Source organism: Coffea arabica, chromosome 6c (genome assembly GCF_036785885.1).
Source record: "Coffea arabica cultivar ET-39 chromosome 6c, Coffea Arabica ET-39 HiFi, whole genome shotgun sequence".
Lineage (NCBI taxonomy): Eukaryota > Viridiplantae > Streptophyta > Magnoliopsida > Gentianales > Rubiaceae > Coffea > Coffea arabica.
In genome coordinates, this window is record NC_092320.1 from 1,166,756 (window position 1) to 1,192,004 (window position 25,249).

The 25,249-nt window shown below is 40.4% G+C and overlaps 3 protein-coding genes across 3 annotated transcripts; 1 reads left to right on the top strand and 2 right to left on the bottom strand.

Moving 5' to 3' along the window:
- Nucleotides 1–3,172: 3,172 nt before the first annotated feature.
- Nucleotides 3,173–5,371, bottom strand: LOC113694304 (uncharacterized). The gene has a single exon (XM_027213222.2). It carries the CDS (start codon nucleotides 4,864–4,866, stop codon nucleotides 3,487–3,489), a length of 1,380 nt encoding a protein of 459 aa, XP_027069023.1. The 5' UTR covers nucleotides 4,867–5,371; the 3' UTR covers nucleotides 3,173–3,486.
- Nucleotides 5,372–9,915: 4,544 nt separating this feature from the next.
- LOC113694308 (U-box domain-containing protein 16-like) lies at nucleotides 9,916–12,646 on the bottom strand. The gene has a single exon (XM_027213225.2). It carries the CDS (start codon nucleotides 12,198–12,200, stop codon nucleotides 9,996–9,998), a length of 2,205 nt encoding a protein of 734 aa, XP_027069026.1. The 5' UTR covers nucleotides 12,201–12,646; the 3' UTR covers nucleotides 9,916–9,995.
- A 9,996-nt stretch (nucleotides 12,647–22,642) lies between these two features.
- On the top strand, nucleotides 22,643–24,761 carry LOC113691507 (CBL-interacting serine/threonine-protein kinase 14-like). The gene has a single exon (XM_027209662.2). The coding sequence runs from the start codon at nucleotides 22,949–22,951 to the stop codon at nucleotides 24,353–24,355; it is 1,407 nt and encodes a 468-aa protein (XP_027065463.1). The 5' UTR covers nucleotides 22,643–22,948; the 3' UTR covers nucleotides 24,356–24,761.
- Nucleotides 24,762–25,249: the final 488 nt, after the last annotated feature.

Below are 25,249 nucleotides of genomic sequence, written 5' to 3' on the forward strand. Positions count from 1 at the left end.
TGAGTGTGGTTTCCTACTTCTGCCCCCGTATGGGAATTCCCCCTACGCGCTAGTAACAAGGATAGCCAACAATAATACTCCCTTCCCCTGCACTATTTTGATAGTTTTGATTTTTTTTCACACAATTTAAAAAAAAGTAGTTAATTTTGTTGGAACAATCAATTTAGATAGCTATTTTCCTAAAATACCCGCATATTAATTAGAGTACAACTTTATGGAAACTTGAATTGATGGTAAAAAAAGAATTAATTCTCATTAGATTAAATGGGGTATATTTATAATGATAACAACTTATATTGAATAAGGGTATTTTAGAAAAATTAAAATATAACTATATTATTCAATTGGAAAGTGAACTATGACTTGGCACAGACCAAAAAGAAAAAACAGAACTATCAAAGTGGGACGGAGGGAATAAGTAACAAAATGAATATGTGATACTTCCAATTGATCTTAAAGTGCTCTTAGAAGACGTGGAATATAGCTAATTAAACACGTTGAACATGCTGTGAGTGGAGGTTTGGTTGCCATCATCCAATTTGTGCGAGTTTATCTCCAACCTTAAAATGACAAAATTACACCCATCGTTCTTCATATATTATATTGATTATAAATTTTAGCCCATCCTAGTCTCATGAACGAGTGATTTTAGTCCATAACAAATTTAAAAAAAAAAAAATCGATACGCTCACCTTTTTGTCCCTAGTTACATCTCTTCCTCAATCCTAATTTTGTAAGCCGAAAAAAAAAAACGTACGCTCATTTTCCTTTTCTACTACTTTTTTTCTTCACCATTCCCACCACCACCACCACCACCACCACCACCCCAATCCCCTGTATCACTCATCTCCTGCCACTTCTATTCCCTCTTCTCAAGTCACATTAGTCATTAGCTGAAAATTACGGCGGGATTTTGTGAATATTTTTGAACTACAGGAGGAGAGTGACCTGACTTTTATTTATGCAAGTCACAAAGAGATTCTGCATGTACTGTATTTTACACGAATCCAAAGGACGGAAGGTCAACATCTTCAAAACCATCATGTTACCTGAGAAATGTTCTTGCAATTATGGAGTACTAATTTACTATATTATATGATGATCTATTGTCGTATCGTATACATAGTACTTACTAGTCACTCAGCAATTCAAGAAACATATGATAATTTATCCAATTACTATTCAGCAGTTTTATCACATACAATCACGCACGCATCTTTTTGTCCATAAAAGAGAGGACAGATGCTACGCCGGGTGCTTGCTTTTTCAACGATGGAGGCAATTGGATATGAACTTTGTGCGGGGGAAAATTTTTTGAGAAGCTATATGCCCATCTAGTCACCTGATTTCCGGTGCTACTAGGAAGAATACCCTACATGATTAGTAACTACATTGATCCCGAAGCTAATTAAGTACATCCATGAAGCGAAACCTGACTCGTGAAATTTGTGTTGTACATTGACAAGTGTCCGCATATTTACTCGCGATGGTACCCATATCAAGTCTTGCGATAGCACCCATCTTACATGTTCTTTTGGTAATGCGTATCTACAGGTGAGGTGGAGTGATTTCGAAAGTTTCAAACACATGACTTCCTAACCTCTTATTCAATATCTCTTCGGATTTCAGAAAAATGCTTGGCAACAATTAATCTCCTAAGCAACTTTTGCTTTGACAGTCACCTATATATCAACTTTAAACAAGCTCGGAAATTCTGAAAGCTTCTTTGGCGAAACAAATACCAAGCTCGGAAATTCTGAAAGCTTCTTTGGCGAAACAAATACCTTCGCTGTTTGTTAGGAAGCCAATCACAAAAATCAGAAACTTCACCTCTTATGTCTCAGAAAATGCACTGTATCCAATTACCTGAGTTAGTTTGAGCTTGACAATTGCGGTTTTTTTTCTTTTTTCTTTTTTTTTTTTTGTTTCAAATCAACTTTGCATGCACATAATGTACTGTTATCAGACTTTTTGTTCCACCTTCCTTCTCTCCCCCACCAAAAAAAACACCTTCCTTATCTTCATCTTCTTGCTCTCTCTGACTCTCTATCGTCGTCTTCTTCTTTTCTTTTCTTTTTTCCCTCCATTTCTTTGCGGTTGGCGTAAGAACGATCAGTTACAAAGGAATTTAGATAGCATAGGGCTTTGTTGGACATGGACGTGCAAGTGCAACGTATATACTCGTCAAGCTGAGGGATTTTGTAAAACAAAGAAGTTAATTAATGGTCATCGGCATTCCAACATATAAAGGGTTGTCTGAGGGCCCTACGTAGTTTAATTTTAAGCGTTCATGTAATCTTAGCTGTATCACTATCAGGCCGGTAGCCTTTTATGTTGTTGGCTGCATAGACTTTGGCAATCTCTCGTGCGCTCTTGTCCAAATTGTTTGAATTGTTAGAGCTTAGTGATGAGACATTATACTGGTCCGCTTAAAAATGTTGAAAATTTTCAGCCGCACACAAGTTGTATAACAGGTCTGAGTCTGAGCTTCAAATGAGGGAAATTGATTAACACAACTTTCTTTTTTCGCCTCCAACTTTGAAAGCAGCGCATGATCATATGTATATATGCACTAAATTCATTGACAAAACCTTTTTAAGTGATAAAATTTCACGCCAAAACGTATGGAAATTTGAAGAAGAAATGCTACTGACAGTTACGGGTAATTTCTTTCATAAACTTCTAGTTTCATTTCCTTAGCTGGTCTTGTCATGATTACAAGTACCTTCTTGTAAGCCTATCTATACTTATGGTGAAATACGGTAGTCGAGGTATCGTATACGTCATAGTATTAGTCAGTTGAGTCTCCAGTGCGTATTGATGCGAGCAAACTAAGTGCATTTCGTAATTCTGGAGTGTAGTGAATGCCTTGAGGTAAAGGTAAGGTAGCTGACAAAATATAACTCTAAAAACATTTTTGTGGGTTGGGGGAACTCTTCTAATAAAGAGTCATCGTCACCATAATCCATGAAACCAGAATGGAGGTCATTTGTAATTAATAGTAAACTTTGGAGTAGGTGATTGTAAAGGGCAGAATAGTGTTGTGGAGCATATGATATGATGAATTGCCGCAAACCTGAATTTATTGTCTTAAATTGGGCTTCTTTTTTTATAAAAAAAAAAAAATTAAATTAGGCTGTTTGATGACGGAAATTAAGAGATACAGAAAAAGAAAGGGGAAAAAAAATATTCGATGTGAAGTTATGGTAACGTCGCAACTCTCAAGTACACTTGCAGACGAGCGAAGAAGATGAGGAGGGAGACAAGTGGACCGTGGGATCAATTTACTACTACTACATTTATGATTTTACTCTACAGACGACACAACCAGTCATCGTCTAGCTTAGCCAGGCACTGTACCTTCTGCCGAACATGAACGATACATTAGTATTACACTCCAGTGTAGTAGCAATGTCCAAAAAGTCACACTGACGGTCAAAGAAGAATAGAAATTCAGAGGAAATGAAAAGGGATGAGTGGGGGGAATCAGTTGGGGTGATGAAGATCCACAATATCAAACCAAATTTGCTTGAAGACCCTGATGATCAAGTCATGATACTGGTCCGAGTTCAAGGACAGATAGCAGGCCAGAAGATCTTCCAAGTCTTTGGATGCGCAAATGTTGTTCTCCACAATCATTTCCATCATTGACTCCCTGAAATCACTCTGGGGATCCTTGGATGACTTCACGACCGCGAAGCTCTCCGACACGCTCCTCCTCCTCCTCCTCCTGCTCCTACTCCTAGAAGAAGAAGACGACGGCGACGATGACAAGCTTTTGCGGGCTTGAAATTGAATCCTCATGTTTGCAATTCTGGGAGAGTTTGTTCTGAGCTTGAGACCCCCGGCCCCCGGCGATGACGAACTCACCGAAACTGTTGCCGCCGGAGGAGCAGGACAACCAGCCTTCTTGTGGTCTTTGAAAGGACGAGCATTATTACTCCTACTCCTAAGAATGTCATCCTTGGCCACTTTGACGGACAAAGACCCGTACTCACTTCCCCTCAGCCTGCAGCTTGGCTCATAATCCGCTTCTTCTCTCTCCTTGCTGATGTTGCTGCAGGGTGGCTTATTGGTCATAATTGGAGGGAGATCGAGTATTTCAGAAACTTCAATGCTGAAACCCCCGAGCTTAGCAGCCGAACAAGGCTCACTAACATTTTTTATCAATTCTGGTTGGTTCAAGAGAGCCCTGTTTTCGACTGATTTGCACCGACAAGAAGCTGACCCTGAGACCATGCCCTGGACAGTTGTTTCGGCAGGGGTGCCGCGGGTAGAGCAAAATTCAAGCGATTGATCATCGGAGGAGGGACTATCGGGGGGAGGATTCGGGTACTCTTCAGGGGTTGTTGAATCGGGCTCAGTCGTGCAGACCGATGGGATGGTGGCCCTGCAGCTGCATTCCGCAGAGACGATGGAGGACCTCGCCGGCCGGGGGCTGGGACTAGTAGTGTCATTGGATGATGATATTGCTCTGTTTCTGCTTGTGGTGGTACGCTTTTTTCTGGATGATTTTCTCGGTGGTGAGCTTCTAGTAACGTGGTCGTCATGTTGGTCGTAGAATGCGTGATCATGATCATCAGGTGGTGGTGGTGGAGTGCTTAGATCTCTGGTAAAGTAATAGGATTTTCTTTGAGAGGAGAGGTGGGGATGCTGCGGAAGCCCTGCTGTTTCTGATGACAGGCCTGGTGCTGCAATGTTGGATGATGATAATGATGAGGCCAATGATGATGACGATGATGCCTGATGCTGTTTCTTACTGGTGGGGCGTATCATTTTCTGGTTTCTAGATTTACTCATTTCTCTGAGCTTGTAAAGCCAGGCATTTGGCATCATATCTGACAACCTAAACCGGTAATTGCCCATTACCACAAAGCTACCTCCTCTCTCTACTCTCTCTCTCCCGTCAGTAGCGTATGCTCTTTGCTAGTAGTATTTTGAAAGAGCACAAAAGGTAGATGACTTTGCTCCTTGTTATTTTTATGGGGCGTAATAGATTAGTTACAGACTTTCAGGCCTTTGGGAGGGAGCTGGCGGTGGGCGTGGGAACGATAATTACTTAAATAGAAATGGTGGGACGTTCAGTTAAAAAAGAAAGAAAGAGACGGGGGCCACCGAGGAGGAAAACTATGTCCAAAAGCGCATGCAACAGAGAACTGGAGTTGCATATTATTCTTGATTGTTGCTTTTGATATAACCATAACAAAAAGTTAATAAAGTAATACCAGTATCTTCTGGAAGCAAGATAGGAATATTTCTTCAGATACAATTCGACTGTCGGGAAGGATGAAAGAATCCATTGATCATCTCCTAATTGGTTCGACCGTAGCAGATGATCATCATCCTATTCAGTTCCCGTCCTCACCACGCACGGAAATTTTCCACCTCTTATTTATGGACGATTTCACCTACAAACCCCCCCCCCCCCCCCCCCCCAAAACCTCCCATTGATTGAAATATGAGACTTTCTAAAATCAAGAAGAGTGGGTCATCATTTAGGCTTGGTTTGTGTAGGTGGACTTTATAGGCATAATAGAATCCGCTCCTTTTATATTTTCCCCCCGTCCGCTTACTATTTGTCCTATGATTTCACTCAGTTTTCGCATAACCAACCACCGATTTGGTCCAGCAACACTGACATCAGAAGTCTTTCTTAAAACAAACTCAAAAATGTAGTAGCTCTTACATTTTTCCTCGTGATAACAGATAAAAAATCAGCCACTTAATCCAGTTTTCGTTCAATCATAGGCATAGGATCAAATGCAATGCAGATGGGAGGAGCACAAGACCTACCATCTGCAACAGGAGAAAGAATTCGTAACATTTTGCTGATTGAAACGAGCCCTACGAAATCAACACCTGAATAATATTATTAATTGTACAGTTGCATACCTGAATCCAAAGGGTGACAGATGGTTGATGTTCAGTGCTACCCATATCACACCGCCTTCGTATTACTGCACATTCTGTCACGTGGCTCTCGAATTTTGGAGACAAACGAAGGCAATCTCCCCAGTCTGCATTTTGAAGAAATGCCTCAGAATTAGGCCGACAACTCTCAGTTTGAAGCCCCTAACAAACCACTTTCTCATTTGTCACTGATATACGCTCCGCTGCAGCAGCGTTAATTAGGACAGGTTTTGCTACTTCAGAAAAGCTCTGGATTAAAAGTTGTTATTATTTTTGCCTTGTTTGGTTAGTAGTAGGTTACTTGTGACGTTAATCCATGATAAAATTACTGACTCTACTGGGAAGAGATGCAGGAATGCCCATATCCAACCGAGCGCATTTTCCCTTCCGAAACCAGTAACTCTTTTTTAGCAGCACTTCAGCAGCTTTTTATAGATACTCCTTCCTTCATAAGAGTAGGAGAAAGAATTGAGACATATGTTTCTAGACGGACAATGAAATAGTATAAAAATCCAAAGAATGATGATGGTTATTTCTATGGGTTGTGGTCGTGTACCTCTTTTTGGACTTTGGGCTTTTCATCCTGGGCTCACACAAGCCAAGGCCACTTGCCCACTATTTGTATGGGATCAAACTATTACATACTGTAAATTAATTTTTGGCTTCGTAAGAGGGCGCTCGTCCTTATGAAAAATAATTTATGTTTAATAAAATTTTAAACTCAATTTAAGCTTGGTTCAATTAGTATCAAATTTGAAATTTTTTATATGTAAAAAATTTCAAACTACTTGAGTTCGGCTCCATAAAAGGAAAGTTTGTCAGAGCTCAGCTGGATAAATAAACAAATCAAATCTAAACACAATTTTAAACTTTGTTAACAAAAATGTTTAAGCGCTATAATATTTGATACTTTAATTTAATTAGAATCGTTTGCGCCTCTAGCAGGATGATATCTTCCAATCAACAAGTTGGAATGTACTTGTGGTAGTACCAACAATGTGGAAATATAATTGTTTGTGATGCGGTCCGGTAATTTTAAAGGGTCTTCTGGCCCAAGTACATATCATTACAAGGGAACATCTAATATATTTCAATGTTTTTTGGTTGGTAATGCAAAATAATACTTCCATGCTTGTGAGAATTTTTCTAAAAAAAATTTGTTTATAAATAATAAATACCTATACAATTAAAATTTGATCATTAAATTACATAAAAAGCTTATCTAGCTTTATGTACTTTTTTTTTTTCGAACACGATATAATCTATTCTAGACCTACTCCTACTTTATATTAGGGGAGGATGACCTAAAAGGCCCAAGAAAAGTCCGGAGTAGACTAAACCATCATCGGCCTATCCTAAAAAGGTTCAAGGAAAATACGGAGGAAATTAAATCACCACCGACCCATATTTATGCATAAGCACCCGCTGACAAACTTTTTAGAAAAACCTAAATTTTTTAAAGTGCAAGTCAAGAGATTTAATCTACACTCACTCATATATGCTTTATAGCTCTGTTGGTTGGTTATCCAGCTTTATACACGCGTTTTGAAGAAATGGTGAACAGAATTTGGTATGAGCTCCAAATTTGGATTCAAGAGACAAAACACCCTGTGAGGATGGCCATTTCTGCTCGGATAATCCGAGACCTTATACTCTGATACCACCTGAGGCTTCACCTCGGCACGTTACTTATCGAGGTGATCGTAACCTGTGTACCACCTCGGCTACAATCTCCAGGTCGTTAGCCGAGGTTACGGCTGGCTGATAGACACCTACAAAAGACAGGAAATGACATCTGACACGCCTGACATCTGATGGACAGCTGCTCTGACACACGCCGTCTGAAGCAGGCGAGTGTCCAATCGAACCTTTTCATAAAGACCAGTCAAATCCACCAGATGCACTGACCATCTCCGATCTTTAGGAACCCGTGCTGCCAGTCCCTCTTCCCAACAAATCCCCTATAAATACCCAACGTATCTACCAAGATAGGGGATGACCAATTTTCTGGTAAAGCATGTTAATCTCCTTCACTACTACATTACTTCTTCACTGCCGAACTGACTTAAGTTTCGGAATTATACCGGGGGATTCAGCCCATCTTGTAACCTAAGCAGGTGACCTCGTCCCAATAAACTGCCCAGAGTAAGGCACTTCTCCAGACCTGAAGGTTCACTCCAGCGGGACAAGAATCACCTCTTCACCCTGCGTAGAGGCCTCGCAGGGTTTTCTCATGATGGAAGGGGATGAGACCTCCCTCGATTTGAGCACTTGCGCATATCTTTCCAGTTTCCACAGACAAAAGGCCTTGCATTCGATCATCATAATTAAGATTAAGAGCTTGTTCAGAAAAAGGTTACTCCTAAGATCGTAGGAGAGAAATGAATAACACCGCGTTCCCTCTATGAAGCAAAACTAAAGAGGCCTTAACAGGCAGTAGTAAAATATATATGTATGTATATATATATATATATGTATATAAGCAGATGACTTTCTGGAATCAGAATTGAAAAACATAAAACCAACTTGTTGGTCTTCGATTTTGAGAGATCATATTTATAGAGTACAATCATGTTGGTTAATGGGAGTGTTTGGACAGCACAAATATCTCAAATAATGGGCCTGTTTGGAACCGAGTTTTTTAGGAGTTTGTCTAAAACTTTACTGTGGTGCACTGTAGAAGTTTTTAAAAAAAATTTTTTAGAAGTTTTTATAAGGTGAAAAACTTTTTTGTAGGGGGAAAAACTTTTTTTTCCTTTTCTTTTTTTTCTTTCCTTTTCTCTTTCTCTTTCTTTTTCTTTTTCTTTCTTGCTTTTTTCTTTTCTTTCCTCTCTTCCTCTTCTTCCTTCCCCCTCCCGCTTCCCCGTTACCTCCAGCACCTCCAGCACTTCCGCCTGCCCCTACTCCGCCACTGACCCCACCCCACCTCCAGCACCTCCACCAAGGCCTCCTCCAGCCCCTCATCCCAGCCTCCACCTGTTCCACCTACGGCACCACCACCAGCCCCTCCTCCCACTCTCTCGCCTGCTGGAGATTTACCGTTTCGATCAATGGCGTCGACGGTGCCGACGAAATCTCAGCCGCTTTACAATTTCTCATTGTCGCACTTGAAATGGAAAGGCAATCACCAACGTCCTCGCTAGGCTTCATCTTCCGGCGCCAGACTATCTACCTGCGGCTCGCCTCACCGATCGCCGCCTTTCAGTCATGATTCTCCACCGCAGAGGCAGTCGCTTGACTCTCCCTTGCGCGGCGCAGCCGACTCGGTTGCTGCATCATCTCCGTCTTGTCATGTAGTGATGCGCGGTAGCGAAGACTCAGCGGCTTCTCCGATGCAACATGGAGATGGCGCAGATGAATTAACTACACCGCTACTGAATCAGTCTCCGATCCGTGGCAATGGAACCGGAAAGCTAGAATCTTGTGTGAAATCCCCCTCCCCGGTGCGATCTAGCCTCACTACCAGATCGGCCAGAGGGGAAGGGGCAGGGTGATGGGGGAGAAGTGGGGGAAAGGAATTTTTTTAAAAAAAATGGGTCATACAAACTGGATAAAATGAGAGGATGGCAGGGGAAGATGGCGGGGAGAGGGGAAAAGGCAAAAAAAAAAAAGGAAACGGCGGCAAAGGTGGTGGTCGATTGGGATGGGGGGAGGAAGAAGAAAAAAAGGGAATGGAATTTTTTTTGTGTGTTTTGGGTATTTTGAAGTGTGTAAATAAAAAATTTTGAGAAGTTTTTTGGGTTCCTGTAGCAAAAGTTGTTAAAAAACTAGTAGTATACAAACTTGTAAAAAACTTGACCTTTCAAACAGACCCAATATTTCGCTTGCATCGTAAACACATTTCTCAATTCACCTTTTTATATTTTTAATTATTTTTTTATCCCGCGTACAGTTACACGTGACGAAATAGTGAACTCAAAAATGAGGATTAATTGCTCCCGAACTCCCCTGTGATGATTGGCTGCCTTTCTCAAACGAAAAAAGTTGTGACAAATATGCATTGAATTTGTCTTTGAACAAAAGAATTTATGTATGAAATCAAGAAAAAGACAATTTTACATTGGGATGGGTGGATAAGGACAGGACTATTGGCCTAGTGATTCAACGGTGGGCGAGTTAGCCGGCAACACTATCCCTCTGGTTGAAGAAGAAGTGGAGATATTCACAGCTGAGTAACTAGTCGACGATGTTTCGTCAGCTTCATCCAATCCGGCTGCCCATCTCCTAAGAATCCTCAGCAAAGTTGCAGCCTTCCTCCTACCTCTTCCCGTTCCCATCCCCATTACTTCCCAGATTACCCTCTCCACTCCCGCTACTGCTGCTAGTGCCCCCACCATCTCCGATCCTCCTTTCCTGCACATGTTCACCAGTGTTGCCGCCGCGCTCTCTCTGGCAGTATCGCTCCCCTCCCTCAGCACTCCCGCCAATTGTTCCACCACATGATAAGCTGCCGCAACTGCCGTCAATCCCCCCCTCCTCACCACCGCTTCCAGGACGGTCACTGCCTCTTCCGGTAGCTCACCCATGACTACCCTCACCACGTCCACCACCCGGGCCTCAATCAACTTCCCAACAGCCTCCCGGTCCCAGGCTAAATTCAAGATTGCGACCATGGCGTCCCTCTTGCATCCCCCGGGCCCATCCCTCGCCAAGTCAACCAATGCCTTCACCACCCGCGCCTTCCTTCCCAACCTCTTTCGGTAGGCGTGCACTCCTGTCAAACTAAAAATAGTGGCCGCGGCGTTCCCTTTCGCTTCCCACGTGGCACCCGACCTCAACACCTCAATCACGCCGTTCAGCACTCCCTCCGTCTCCATGATCCTCGTCTTGTTCGCCTCCAGAATGGAGAGATTCAGAATCGTCGTGACGGCGTTGACCTGCAGGCTGGGCTGCTCAGAACCTAAAAACTTGAGAAGCAATGGCAGGGCTCCGGCCTCAGCGATGCAGGCGCGGCTGTCCGAATCGGCCTTGGCAAGGATGCGGAGCTCGTGGACCACGCGGTTCGCCATCTCAACCGCCTGCGACGCCGTCAACTCGCTTAGGAGAAACGTCACCGTCATCTTGGTGGCCTCCAGGGCCGTCTTGTTGAGAGCAGCCGGAGCTCCGCCACACGAAGAAGACGACGACGACTCGTTGGGATTGGCACCGGTTGGGAGGAAAGGAATCCTCTGCTCGCGGCACCACGCGGCAATCAAGTTTTGGAGCGCCCGGTTGGGAATCAACTCCGCGTGGGTCAGGCTTTGACCAGTCTTGGGACACGTGTTATGACCGGATTCCATCCAGGCGACGATGGAGGTGCGGTCGTAAGTTTGTCCCGTGGACACCACCACAGGGTCTCGCATCAAATCTAGAGAAATGGGGCAGCGGAAGTCGGGCGGGATGTTGAGGTCGTCGTGGGCTGGCGGCGTGGCCCTAGGGCTGCGGCCAGGGGTGGCGGAAGCTCCGTAGAGTACGCATTTGGCATAGCGGACAAGCCCAATCAATGCGGTGATGTCGGCTGCGGATTTGGCGCGGTCGGCCTGAAGCTGGAGCAGGTGGTGTTGTCGTTGGAGGCTATCGATTTCGTCCCGGCAGCTGGTGGAATCGGCTAGACCCAAGCTGCGGAAGATGTGGGCGAGGTGGGAAGGGTCGGGGATGATTTCTCGGTGAATGCTGTCTAACATGTCAAGGAGTTGAATTCGGAGATGGGCGTCGGGGGAGTCTGCAGGGTAGGCTCGCCCCTTTTCAGCGAAGCAGTGTTTCCTGAGGAGGGCCAATAATTCTCGGACGTCTTGACATAAATCCAATTCTTGAGAGGGGAAAATGTCTAAAATGGTGAAGAGGTTGAGGTTGAGGTCGTGGAAAGAATTTGAGATGGATTCGTGCTGTAAGAGGAGCCACATCTTGCTGCTGCTGCTGCTAGCAGGAATATTTTTGTTATGATGATGATGATCGTCATCGTCATCGTCATCGTCATCATCATCATCATTAATGGTACTAGTTGAGTCCTCCACCAAGGCTTTGATTCTTGTAAGAAGTATGTACAACTCTTCCAAACATACGAGTGCAGCGGGTGGGAAAACAGTGAGGCGGAGAAGCTCCTCGAACACAATGGAGAGCAGCCTCGATTTTCTGATGATGGATGACGTGTTTCGCTTTAGCAGGAATCCAAGGGGGCGTAAGGAGCAGATTTCCTGGGATACCAGCAGCAGAGATTGGAGGAGCAGCTTCTCGTCTGATGAGCAGAAACTCGGAGGGGGGGCTGGCTGTCGCCGTTTTCTTGGCGGGAATACGTCCGGCGACACTGCCATCAGTAAATTGTTGAATAACGACAGAGAGAATCAGGATTAATAACTATGCCGGGGGTGATGGTGCGCAGACTCGTGCATGCCAAGATTGCAGAAGAAGTAGATGATGATGAAATGGAAGATGGGAAGTAAATTAGCACCAGTAATTTGGGAGACTAATTGAAAACAAAAAGAATCGTGGTGTATTAATTATTAAGCTAGAATACGAGTGATGGCTAATAATTGACGGAACGGTGGGAGGGGGAGGGCCGGTGCTGAAAGATTTTTTTTTTTTTTTTTGGTGGATTGACCTTCTGTTTGCTTCCTAGTTCCTACTACTAATTCGTATGTGAAGAAGACTGCGGAAAGGGAAGGGAAAGCCCACGGAAACGGAGGGGAATCAAATGATTTGTATACTACTCCTCCCTCCTATGGGGACCAACTACTTTCAACTTGCTGCCCTTCCTTTTCTTTTCTTTTTCTTTTCTTTTCCTTTTTTTTTTTTGGGTTAAGTAATTGACTTGCCAAACGAGTTGTTTGACATCAGTAAATAATTTAACTTTCCTAGTATATATAATAGATATATATAAATACACGGAGTCCCCTTGCAATTCAACAATTTTTACCAGGTAGTGTGGCAACTAAGAGTATTTATTCAACAGTTTTTTACCAGATAGTAGTGAGTGAGTGAGCGAGCGAGCGAGCGAGTGGTTGGAAGGGGGCGTTGTGTTGGGTTGTGTTAAAAAAATATAGTAGCAACTAGAGTTTAATGAATTGGGCAACTGACTAGTTAGATTTTCGTTGAGAAATTCAAAAGCAGGCGAGACGGGACTAGAAAAGTATGCAGCATATAAGTAAGAGGATTGGATATGTTTTAACAGTCAGCTTTCGGCGGCTGGTGAGCGGACAGAGTCACATGATGATGGTTCTGGACATACGATGATCTATTTCTATATGCATTGCACAAGGAATTTTTAGCAAAGATCCTCTCAATGAATTTCAAACTTCTCATTTTTTTTTTTAGATTTTTATATTTATTTTAATACATAAAAAGTAGTGGGTTATAATCAATCCTATCACTAATCAAATTTAAAATTTAAAATATTGTCACTATCTATTTCATAAATTATTTATGGTTTGTTATTTATACTTTAAATCTTTTTTACTTCTTAATTAAAAACAAATGTTCATTCGTATACTATTTTAATGCAATATTACATTTTTATAATCAAGAAATATTTTTCACCAAATTAATCCTATAACCACCCCTACAAATGAGCTTTGCAAATTACAGTCACGTTTCGAAAAAATCACAAATGTGCAATTAAATGTAAAGTTGAGGGGGTGAAGTGCAACTAAATGTAAAGTTAAGGGGTTTAATATATTTAACCCTAAAAAGATCCCAAGAACGGAACAAGTAGTGGGTTATAGATTTTTGTATTTATTTTAATACATAAAAAGTAATGGGTTATAATCAGCCCTATCACCAGTCAAATTTTAAATTTAAAACTTTCCCATAATCTACTTCATAAATCGTTAAATATATTTATACTTTAAATCTTTTTTATACTTTTGTATTTATTTATACTTTAAATCCTTTTTACTCCTTAATTAAAAACAAATGCGCATTCACATGCTATTTTAATACAATTTTAATTCGAAAGTATACAACATAATCAAGAAACAGCAAAACCAATTAGAACTAGATTTTGACCCAAAAAATTTTTAACCTAGATGTCACTAGTACGTTGCCATAACTTGCGATGTGAATTATGACTATTTAGCTTTTTTTTTTCAAGGAATTAGGGCACTGTAAAACTTATTTAGACAAACTTTACCTCATCGATGATTTGAGTATCAAATTATTGAATATACTACAAATCTTATAATTATGTTCACATTTTTTCCACATTTCCCTCACGTTTCTTAATCATCTAATAAGGAAACTATAAAAACTAACGAGAGACTAAGAAAAACATTAAAAAAGGAAAATGCATGGTTGACGCAACAGACAGCTTTTATAATTTAAAAATTGGAAATATTAGCATCTTAAAATGCATATGAAGAAAAGAAAAAGAATATGTAACAAATTCAACAAATTTTTAAGTGCATTTTCGTCCAAATTTAATTATGTTATTCATAGTTATAATTCAACTTTACAATGAGTATACATACATACTTTTTTCCTATTACCTATCACTTTAGAAAGCGAGAAGTCGCTTCAGCTCATATTATGAAGACACCAATCCCTCTTTTAAAACACTATAACCAAGTAAAACTTTTTTTATTTTAGTTAAAGATTAAATCGTTGCCTGGTGCTTATATCTTTTCCACCCATGGCTACAATATTTAGTTTTCAAAACTTTCAAACGTATATTCTTATGTAACATATATTTTCAACGATAGTTAAGAATATGTCCTTGAAGTCTGAGCATAAACATTAATGAATAGTTTCTGTCTGGATAAGAAATTAATGAAATATATTTTTACATCTATATGTATTGTACGAGAAGCGGAGAAGGGTACCATTAGATGCTTGCTGTGCTTTAGTATTTCTTTAGATATTTTTTATTGGAGCTTTGTTCAAAATTTTTAATATATGTTAAGGGTTTAGATAAGATACATAAATACAATATAGATTAGATACTAAAATAGTACTTTTTAAATTTTTAACCTTTTTCTATGTAACTAATATAACTAATTCATTTCCAACGCACAGAATAAAAGAAATATATTAGTTAATCTTCATAATTTATTTTTTAACCTTTCAAATTTAATTTTTTCAAAAATATATACCCCAACAATAATATATGAAAACAAACTACTAGCCACGTACATGTTAGTGGTTTTAGCCATGTATTTCAAGTTACTACATGTACCAAAATATATTTATATAGGGATTACTGTATTAACTGTGGGTGCTAACAACAATTCTATTGGTACTTAATTTTCATTTGATTAAAATAAAATTGTATATCCCACCATTGATGCTATTTTTTCTTTAACTATTGTATTTCTTTGATTAACAATTCTCATACAATGTATCACATCATTACATTTAAAACAAATACAAAAACTATTGATTGTTAGTTTAATATATATTTTAATGCATTTCTAGATCAAAGAAATGAAAATTCTACCTCTCTTCAAGTTCGACAGCCATCGATATCACCCGTGATCCAGCGTGATCATGGTGAATATAAAATTTCTTATATCGTCAAACTCATCTTGCAATTACACTTTTTATTGCATTATCTTGCTAAATCAACTATTAACATGACATAATATTAAATGGAATACATAATGACTCAGCAATTATTGAAGTTCCCCTCACACCAACGTCGCCATGTGATGGCCATAACGATAGTAAGATCTAGGTTTCTCGCTTATTTTTAACACATAATTAACCATTACCATTGCATTTTCAACACTATTAATGTAACTTATACGCCTTATTTCTATATTTACTGTTTATGATATAATGTTTGTGAATTTTTAAAATTATGCAAACTCATCTAAAGAATTTGTTCCTGCTACGCAAGACGTTGTGCCTGTTAACATAGTTACAGCAGAACAAATTGGCACGCACGACGCTATGCCTGCTAACATAGTTATAGCAGAATAAATTGGTAAGTTCTCATACCTTTCTCATGTAATTATATTTAATTTTTTTTAAATATGATCTTAAGTACACAAATTAAGGGTGCTCACGGATCAAATAATCAATTCATTTATAATTTAGCTAACCATACCCTTCCTCAATTTGAATGGTTACTTAGTGACCGGTTAATCTATAACATAGGGTCAGATTTACAAGGTAATATATTTTTTTCCAAGAAAAAGAAAAAAAATATTTAGATTGACAAATCCAAAAAAACAATAGTTTTAAATTGAATACTTTTATTTAATTTTACAACTCTACAAAATCATTAATACAAAATAGACTTGCAAATCAAAAAATACAAAATTTATCAAATCAACAGTATCATTTAATCTTACAAATCTAAAAAATCATTAATATAAAATAGACTTGCAAAACATAAATTATAATATGTTTCAAATCAATAATATTGTTTAATTTTACAACTCTAAAATATATTGAATACAAAATAGACTTGCAAATCGAACAATACAGCATTTCCGAATCAATAATAATATTTAATCTTACAACTCTAAAAATCATGAATACAAAAGAATAATAACACATCAAAATACCGAATATTTAAAAGATTTGTTCTTATTTTGTCCATTTGTTGCCACCTATCTTTTTTTTTTAAAATAACGATGGTAGGTTGCTAAACTAATTTTGAATTTCGCACATACTTAATGCTCAGGACAATGGTGATAGGTTGTTCAACCAACGAATCAATTCATGCAAAGATCGTGCATCTTCATCTGTAGTACGCACTCCACAAAATTCAACAGAAATAATTAAATTACCAAATTTGGCTTTTGTACTAAAAGTTGATTGGTGTGAAGAGTGTTCGCATAGTCATGCAAGATTATCAAATCGAATGCATAATATTTGTAGGTATTTCAGTTTAACAACATTTAATTACATTCATTTTTATTCATATATCATTTATTTTTTAATATAAATTTTTATTATTTTTTCATTATCTATCTTTCGAGAAAAGACAGTTTTTGAATGATAGACACATTCCGTCATATTTCAAACTATTGTTAGATAGATATTACATTTTAATTGTGTTGGTGCAATATTTTACTCCCTCCGTCCCATTGAAACTGTCATACTTTCCATTTTGGTCTGTCCCAAAATGTTTGTCACATACTCAAAATGGAAAACAAAAATTCTCTTGTTTCAATTTTTACCCTTCAAGATTCCCTCATTCTTTACTTTTATTAGTGGGGTCCCTTGATTTTCATTTGCTCTCAACTCAAGTTGCAAGACAGCCATGAGATACACAAAAGGTTTAAAGTGATGCGTGAGAATCACTCTCTGTTGGCGGATTGCATTTCTTGTAAGTAGCTTTGGCCCCACATGTCATTTTTGTCTTCTTGACCACTAATGACCACACATTCTAGTGGCAAAATCGGAAAACAAATCTGAAACTTAATACTGTGCATAAAAAGTTTAGCTCCCAAAGCACGACAAAGTTTTCGGGACAGAGGGAGTAATTTTTTTTAATTCACCCTTTATTTTTATTTTTTCAATAATGTCAGCACGTGCGCGTGTGTTTTTTTCGGTTACTGGAAAAAAGAGTAGATAGATTTTCGTTGAGAAATTCAAAAGCAGGCGAGAGCGGGACTAGAAAAGTATGCAGCACGTACGTAAGAGGATTGGATATGTTTTAACAGTCAGCTTTCGGCGGCTGGTGAGCGGACAGAGTCACATGACGATGGTTCTGGACACACGACGATTTGAATTGTGCCGTGGGATGGGGATTATGATCGATTATTTTTTTTTGTTTTGAAAGAAAATAATAAATTGACTGCTGCTACTTATGAATCGCATTTGCTCCCCGAATATTCGTGAAATTAATTAATTAATAATAATAACAATAAAAAATGGAATAGAAGCTTTTTGAAGGAGGATTGAGTCTCACGGTAGATGGATGGATGGTTGGCTTACCGCTAAAAGGGAAGGGAAATGCAGTTGATATACTAATAAAACAAAACTTATTAGTGCTAGTATATGATCAACTCAGCAGCCATCTCATCTCAGGAGTCAGGAGGACATTGTTAACTTAAACGTCTTGGCATGTTTTGGCATTAGATTAGGCATTAGACATTGTTAACTAGTCCTACTAAGCTCTATCCGTTTCATTAGATTAGGCTTTAATTTCTTCCGCCTCAATTGTTATCGCCCCCGGCCCGCCCAAATAGAGTACTTCTTAACTCTCTGGCTGCACTAATCATAGTTTGGAGCATGCAGCGTCTTCTTGTTTTTAGTACTTTATTATTTGTAGTGCTGCTTGGCTTGTGTTGGGTTTCAAGTAACACACATGGCTTCTTTTTTACAGGCCGGCCGTGTGTGCCCCACACACACACACACAGTTGCGGCAGCTGTTGGTCAAAGCTCCATACAGAGTCAAGCGTTTGGACTTGTGTAAAGAGACCAAACAAGACACGCAAAGAGCCCAATCCTTCATTCAAAATTTTTTCTCTGGAAATGTAATAGTACTAGTAGTTTTCGACGCACTCTGGATTGCGCCCGAACAAAATAAAAAATAAATATTTCGGTTCAATTAGATAGTCGACATGACATGATAACAACAAGGTAATGAATAATGATGATGATACCAAGGTCAAATAAAGTTAATTGATAAAACCAAATTGTATAGCAATAGTACTGTGTGCGACGAAAACCAAATTGACTTTGATTTGGTTCAAGTTTGTTGTAACCAACCACGTCCATAATTGATTAGATGGCACGTAATTCTTTCTTCCCCCTCTGCCTATTCTTCTCCTCCACCAACCTCCTGTCCCTAACACCCCCAATTTATTATTATTATTATTATTATTGTAGAGAAGTGCCTAATTTTAGGTAATTTCCACTCCTAATACCGACGCAGCCACCAAGTACTGTAGCGCTTCTTCCTTTTTGTTTTTTCTGGTTTTTTTTTTTTTTATAAAAAAAATTCCAGGATAGACGAATCTGTGGGCGCGCGCACGCAATATAATCAGAAAAGTTGTACTTGTATGTGAATTTAATTAGTACATAGAATGAAATGGAAAGTTAATTTTAATAATTCACAGCTGGCATATGCTGAGAGAGACCCAGTGGAAAACAATAAATAAAAAGCTCACTACGGAAATGATACGTGTCCTCAACTCCAAAAGTTTCGTCATGTAATTGCCTGAACTCCAAAACTACTCACCATGGGTGGTGCATGTTGCGCGGGAGGGGGTTGGGTCACCATCCCACATCGGTAGATTGTGGGGTATTTACCCTGAATTTAAGTTTTATGGGTGCACCGTCCTATCACAAATTGGCTGGACGTGTGTGCTACGTGGGTCCCGCTTAGGTTGCCTTTGGGTCGGTTTGCTGATGCCTGTTGCGTGTCTGATATTATTTGGGTGTGTGTGTTTCATTCTGATTTCGGAAAAAAAAATTGCCGCATCTGTTTTAATCGGACAAGTTTTACGGTCTTTGTTAGGGCTCATTTTGAGTGCAAGTGGCTGATTTTAAACCACTTGATTTACATTAGCAACTTTTCAGTATAATCAGTTTTGCATTAATGATAATGCAGAGGCCCCATCTTGGGCCGGGACACGTGGAAGCCCAGGTGCGACCGAGCTGGGCCTCGACCTTAGGCCTCTATCAGCCGCCCTGGGCCGCGCCACCGCTAGGGCTCCAGAAGGACCTGGGGGCCATCTCACAGAGGTCCGGGGGAATCCCCCTGAGTGCGGGATGTGGGCTATTTTGGGCAAGTCCCGAAACGTACGGAGGTCGGACTCCCTTAACAGGTATGAAAGGTAACTCACATCAAGGAAAAAAAGGTACGCTCGCTATTGGCGAACGACTCTCGACTGTTTACTCCCGTGAACTGGACTTACCGGAAAACTAACTTGACCGTCGGAGTGCCCTCGGGGACAACCCTCGGGCCCCTTTTGCTAGTTCATCCTTGTTTGTTTTGCAGGCTTGGAACCAGCTCTTCCATCAGAGCGCCAAACTTGTCAGGTCAGCTCGGTCCGGGGAAGTTCAGCGCTTCTTCAGATAATTATACAATATTTAAATTTGTTGAAATTCAAATTTTATATATGTATGTGTCATGAATCTAACCATTGGTGATAGTGTATACACTGTCTGTTAGTGTTGGTAAAATTTATCCTTCAATTAAACCGATAAATACATATTACAGAGCCGGTTGGAGCCCAACAAAGCACGACTGTGTGATATTCATGGCCTGCGTCACCAACTCCTACAAATCTGGTCCATCACCCAAATATCTGTCTGCCTCCAATGTCTCCCCCGCTACCTCGGGCTGAACACATTTTTGGTCTTTCACAATAAATTAAAAAGAGTAGACAGGAAGGAAGAAGAAGGCTCTGGAGATCTAAGCAACTTCTTTGTTACCCTATCCATGAATATGATACAGTGGCTCTATTGGGCTTCTAATGGGCTCGTGAATAACAACATCATTTTGTTTTTCAGTTTTCTATGAGTCGTTTGTACTGACTTCGCTTCCAAAGAACAAAGTGATCTATCTTGTATGGACTCCTCCGGAATGCTTTGAATTGGGCCTAATGAGATAATCCGAGCCATTGGACCACCATCCCTCGTCATTGTCGTCGTCTTCTTCATCTCATTATCGCCTTGTTCTTGCACCTTTCTTTTTATTTGCGGTTAATAATTTGGGTGCTAGGAAGAGAAAAAACACACTTATCCATACATTTGGAACTGTGCTGCTTTTTTTTTTTTTTTTTTTTAAAGGGATAACTTCATAAGCCTTCCCTAAAGTTTCTAATAATTTCACTTGGCTCCTCTAAAGTTTCAAAAATTACGCCTACCTGTCTTGCCCATTTAAAATGAGAATACTAACCTTAATATTTTAATAAAAACTCTCTTATTGCCATGTTTATGCAAAGGATGTGTTTATAATTTTTTAAATAATTTTTAACATCATATAATTTTTTTTGTAGCTCTTTTCTTTGCATCAAAAATAAGAATGAATCAACAATAATTTAAAAAACCAATAACCCAGTATCACCACCAAACCATGGTAGTTCTATCACTAAGTTAGTCCACAAACTCTATTTTTTTTTTTTAAAAAAAAGGAGTCCATAAAGTTTTAAAAAATAAAGATAGCACTTTATTCTTTATCTTAAAATATAGCCTATTAACAATAGAGTACTATGAAATATAGCCTATTACAGAAAAAAAAAGATTTATTGTTATAGGTGATTATTAAATAACAAAAATTGGCATGAAGAACTTGACACTTTTTTTTTTATTTTTATAACTGTGTTAAATTACTTTGCAATCGTTTAGAAGAACAAATAAAACTTTATAAGATAAGAGCATTTTAGAATGTTCATTAAATTTTTTTACTCTATTTTAAATTTTGATTTTTAAAATGTCAAATCGTGAGAGCTAAATGTAATTTTTAAAACGTGAAGAGAACTAATCAGAATAGCTAAAAACCTCACGGCGTATGAAATTATTCCTTTTAGATGATATATGTAGTACTTTTCAGGGTGTTCGGTCACCTCACCCCGCCTCTCCACCACGTCATCCTCTGGGAACCACCACCTCCACCTCCAGCTTTGCAATTAAAGGATGAATACAATCGTACGTGCGTGGAATGGAATAATCAGAATAAAATACGCGTTTGGATTCGTGGCCCAGAGTTGCCGAAGGACGTAGGTAGGGGTCCTCATCGTCCCGGAGACAATCACATCCTATCCTACCCTAACTAGTTTTTTGGTTGGAAATGTCGTATTGCCCGCCGGAGGGAACAACGCCCGTCAGTATGTGCGTGAATAAGACCCCCGCTTTGATATGCTTCATTCGTTATTCATGTTCTTAAACCCCCCCTCGCCTCAACAACCCACGTTTCAAAATTTGGGTCGGTGAGAATTTCTTCAAAGCACGCAGCCTTTTCTTTCCTTTTTTTTTTTGATACATAGTAGTAATAAATTGATTTTTTAAGCAGCCAACTTTTTTCTTTTGTTAGCAGCCAACTTCAATTGAAGAAAAATACCTACTACTGCTACTACTGCCCTGGCGGTGTACCTGAAGGACGGTCAGTATGTACGGTCAATGTTCTAAGCTTACAAAACCCTGCGCGGGTTAGACAAATGATTTGACCATCCATCCTCCCGCCGGCTTTGTTGTATGTGTTGGGCGATGTACGGACCTGCGATGCGATCATGAAAATGGTGATGTGGTAATTATTATAGCATGTGGCAAATATCTGGTTGGACCGGTTATTATAGCTTGCGGGGGCAATTCGACCCTTTTTCTTTATCTTTATCTTTATGTCCACTTCAAAAATGGAGTAGCACATTTGATTCCCTCAACCCCAAAAAAAAAAAAAAAAAAAAAAAGAAATCAACGTGTGAATGAACGTGTTGAAAAAATCAATTAATTTTCTTCTAAACAAAAACCCATAATTATCAATTTTTAGTTTCAACTTAAACGTGTACGAATTGATTGACAGAGAGCACCCAAGATTAGAACAACAAAATTGTTGAACTGAATCTCATGGTCCCAAAATTTATGTATAATGATTTCTTATCATGTCGTTTGTTGAAAAAAATATTTTCATTTTGAAAAAAAAAAAAAAATATTTTAGTTTGCCTCATCTAAATAGAGTAAATGACACAAATAGTCCTTCAATTATTCATTGAAGCTAAAATCGCTCCTCAATTTTAATTTTAACCAATATAATCCTTCAACAACAGTTTGTTGTAGCCAATCAGGTTCCCATTTGATTGAGCCACGCAAATAATTTAGCCAATCCAGTCTCTCGATTTTGTTGTACCCAATCAGGTCCTTATTTGATTGGGCTGTCAAACCACCCATGCATCTTCAGAAGGAAAAAAAAAAAAGAAGAAAAATCATAAAAACAGTCTAGTCAAACTTGTCATTCAAAAATTAATTTACGTCTGATATTACTACCACACTATTGATCCCAGAACTTGCACCCTCAGACACACACTGATTTGCCTTCAAAAGACAGTACTGATTGATCCCAGAACCTGCTGCCTCCTCTCTTCCGATTCATTCCACTTGTATCCAAAACCAAAGATTTGATGCCACCCACACGAAATCCGGGCGAACAAGAATATACAGTGAGCCAGAGATGGAAGATGACGATGGCTACGCATTGCCAGCAGCAACAACTCCTACAAGAGCAATAACACAGCAGCAGCGGAGCGGTGGCGGAGATTGCCCGCCAGGGGAAGTTAGCCTGTTCGGAAAATATGAGGTTAGGAAACTCCTAGGATGCGGGGGCTTCGCCAAGGTGTACCATGCCCGGGACATCCGCACCGGCAACAACGTGGCCATCAAGGCCGTCAGCAAGCGCAAAGTTGCTAAAGGAAACCTCAGGGCGCACGTGAAGCGGGAGATCTCTATCATGCGCCGGCTGCGCCACCCCAACATCGTCCGCCTCCTGGAGGTCCTGGCCACCAAGACCAAGATTTATTTGGTGATGGAGTTCGCCAAAGGAGGTGAGCTCTTCGCCAAGGTTGCCAAAGGCCGCTTCAGCGAAGACCTCAGCCGTCGCTATTTCCAGCAACTAATCTCCGCCGTGCAGTGCTGCCACTCCCGGGGGGTCTACCACCGCGACCTGAAGCCCGAGAACCTGCTCTTGGACGAGAACTGGGACTTAAAGGTAACGGATTTCGGCCTGAGCGCGGTGACGGATCAGATCAGAGCGGACGGGCTCCTGCACACCCTCTGCGGGACGCCGGCTTACGTGGCGCCTGAAGTCCTGGCGAAGAAAGGCTACGATGGGGCGAAGGTGGACATCTGGTCGTGCGGGGTCATCCTCTACGTCCTGAACGCAGGTTACCTACCATTCAACGACACCAACCTCATGGTAATGTATAGGAAAATCTACGAAGGCGAGTTCCGATGCCCCAAGTGGACGTCCCCGGACTTGAAACGCTTGCTATCGCTGCTTCTGGACAAAAACCCGGAGACCCGGATCACGATGGACGAGATCCTGAACGATCCCTGGGTTAAGAGGGGCGGTTTCTTGAAGGAGAGGAAATGCGGCTATTCGCCGACGGACCCCGAGTTGGACTACCTGCTCTTCAAGGACACTGACCCCGACCCCGCTGACGGTTATCGCAACGTCAGTGATAACAAAGGCTTCCTGAATGCCTTCGACATCATTTCCTTCTCCACGGGCTTCGACCTGTCGGGTTTGTTCTGCGACAGCAATGAGGGGGTCGAGGGTGAGAGGTTTGTGTCGGCGGAGCCTCCGGAGAGGATTCTGGAGAGGGTGGAGGAGGTGGCCAAGGAGGAGAGGGTGAGGCTGACGAGGAAGGGCAAAGGGTTCGGGGTGAGATTGGAGGGGCAGGACGGGAATTTCAGGGGGGCACTCCAGATTCACCGGTTAACCGATGAGTTGGTTTTGGTGGACGTACGACGGCGGGAAACTGGTGGGTTTGGATGTGGCCGGGATATGTGGAGGGATAGGTTCAGACCGCAGCTTAGTGAGCTAGAGTTGCAAACGGACCAGCGGGTTGCCAGTACCTGAAGCAAACCCATTAAAATTATCCATGCCAATCCAGTCATATTGGTTTGCTTGCTCCCCTCCGCCCCGGAGAAGGAAACAGCGGCGAATTCTCAGGAACAACACCACAAACCGCATCTCACTGGCTCCTCCGGGGTTGCGTTTCATGGGACAAATCGCAAATGTAGTACTACTGCTACTTTACTCTCGACTCGTTAACCATTCATTCAAACCTTAAACTGCACCAAACTTGTATTATATTACTTTAACTCGACACTATCACACCACCTGTAGAATTTGCTGAAACGAGAGAGGATCATCATCATCCTATTAATTTGAACCCCCCCCCCCCCCCAGCCTCTCTCTCTCTCGCCGGTTGTATTTTATTACTGTGGCAATGTTTACCTCTGCCGTGTGTTTGATGTCCTAACTACTTTTTGGGATCTCTTTGACAATAATTGGTCGTAAATTTAAAAACAGAGGATCACTTTTTATATTTCTAATCATTTTTTTACCACATTTATATTACATCACAAACAAAAAATGTTATGGTAATTATTTCAAGTAATACTACCCTATCCAAACGCAAAAAACAGCTACGGGTCCCCTTTATTCAAGATAATCGGCGACAAGGCATTATGGGGGAAACAAAAACTAACTCTACTCTCTCTTTATCAAATTTTACTATCACCAACCTAAAACCTACACTAATTCTACTTCCTAAACCAATTTTGACCCCAGGTCTAATCTACTAATTAAATATACTAGTACTAAACTTGTAGAACATGCTTGGTTTAATTATTTCTGGCATCCTTTGCCAGTGCATCCAGGCGTGAGGCTTGGATCCTTTTCGGAGGTGCTCAGCACTCTCCAATTCAATGGTTGTTAGCTGCGGTTGTGGTGGCGTGCGTATGTCTC

What these genes read in the sequence shown, in the direction of transcription:
- LOC113691507 (XM_027209662.2), top strand. Translation starts at nt 22,949, where the DNA reads ATGGAAGATGACGATGGCTACGCATTGCCAGCAGCAACAACTCCTACA.
- LOC113694308 (XM_027213225.2), bottom strand. Translation starts at nt 12,200, where the DNA reads ATGGCAGTGTCGCCGGACGTATTCCCGCCAAGAAAACGGCGACAGCCA.
- LOC113694304 (XM_027213222.2), bottom strand. Translation starts at nt 4,866, where the DNA reads ATGGGCAATTACCGGTTTAGGTTGTCAGATATGATGCCAAATGCCTGG.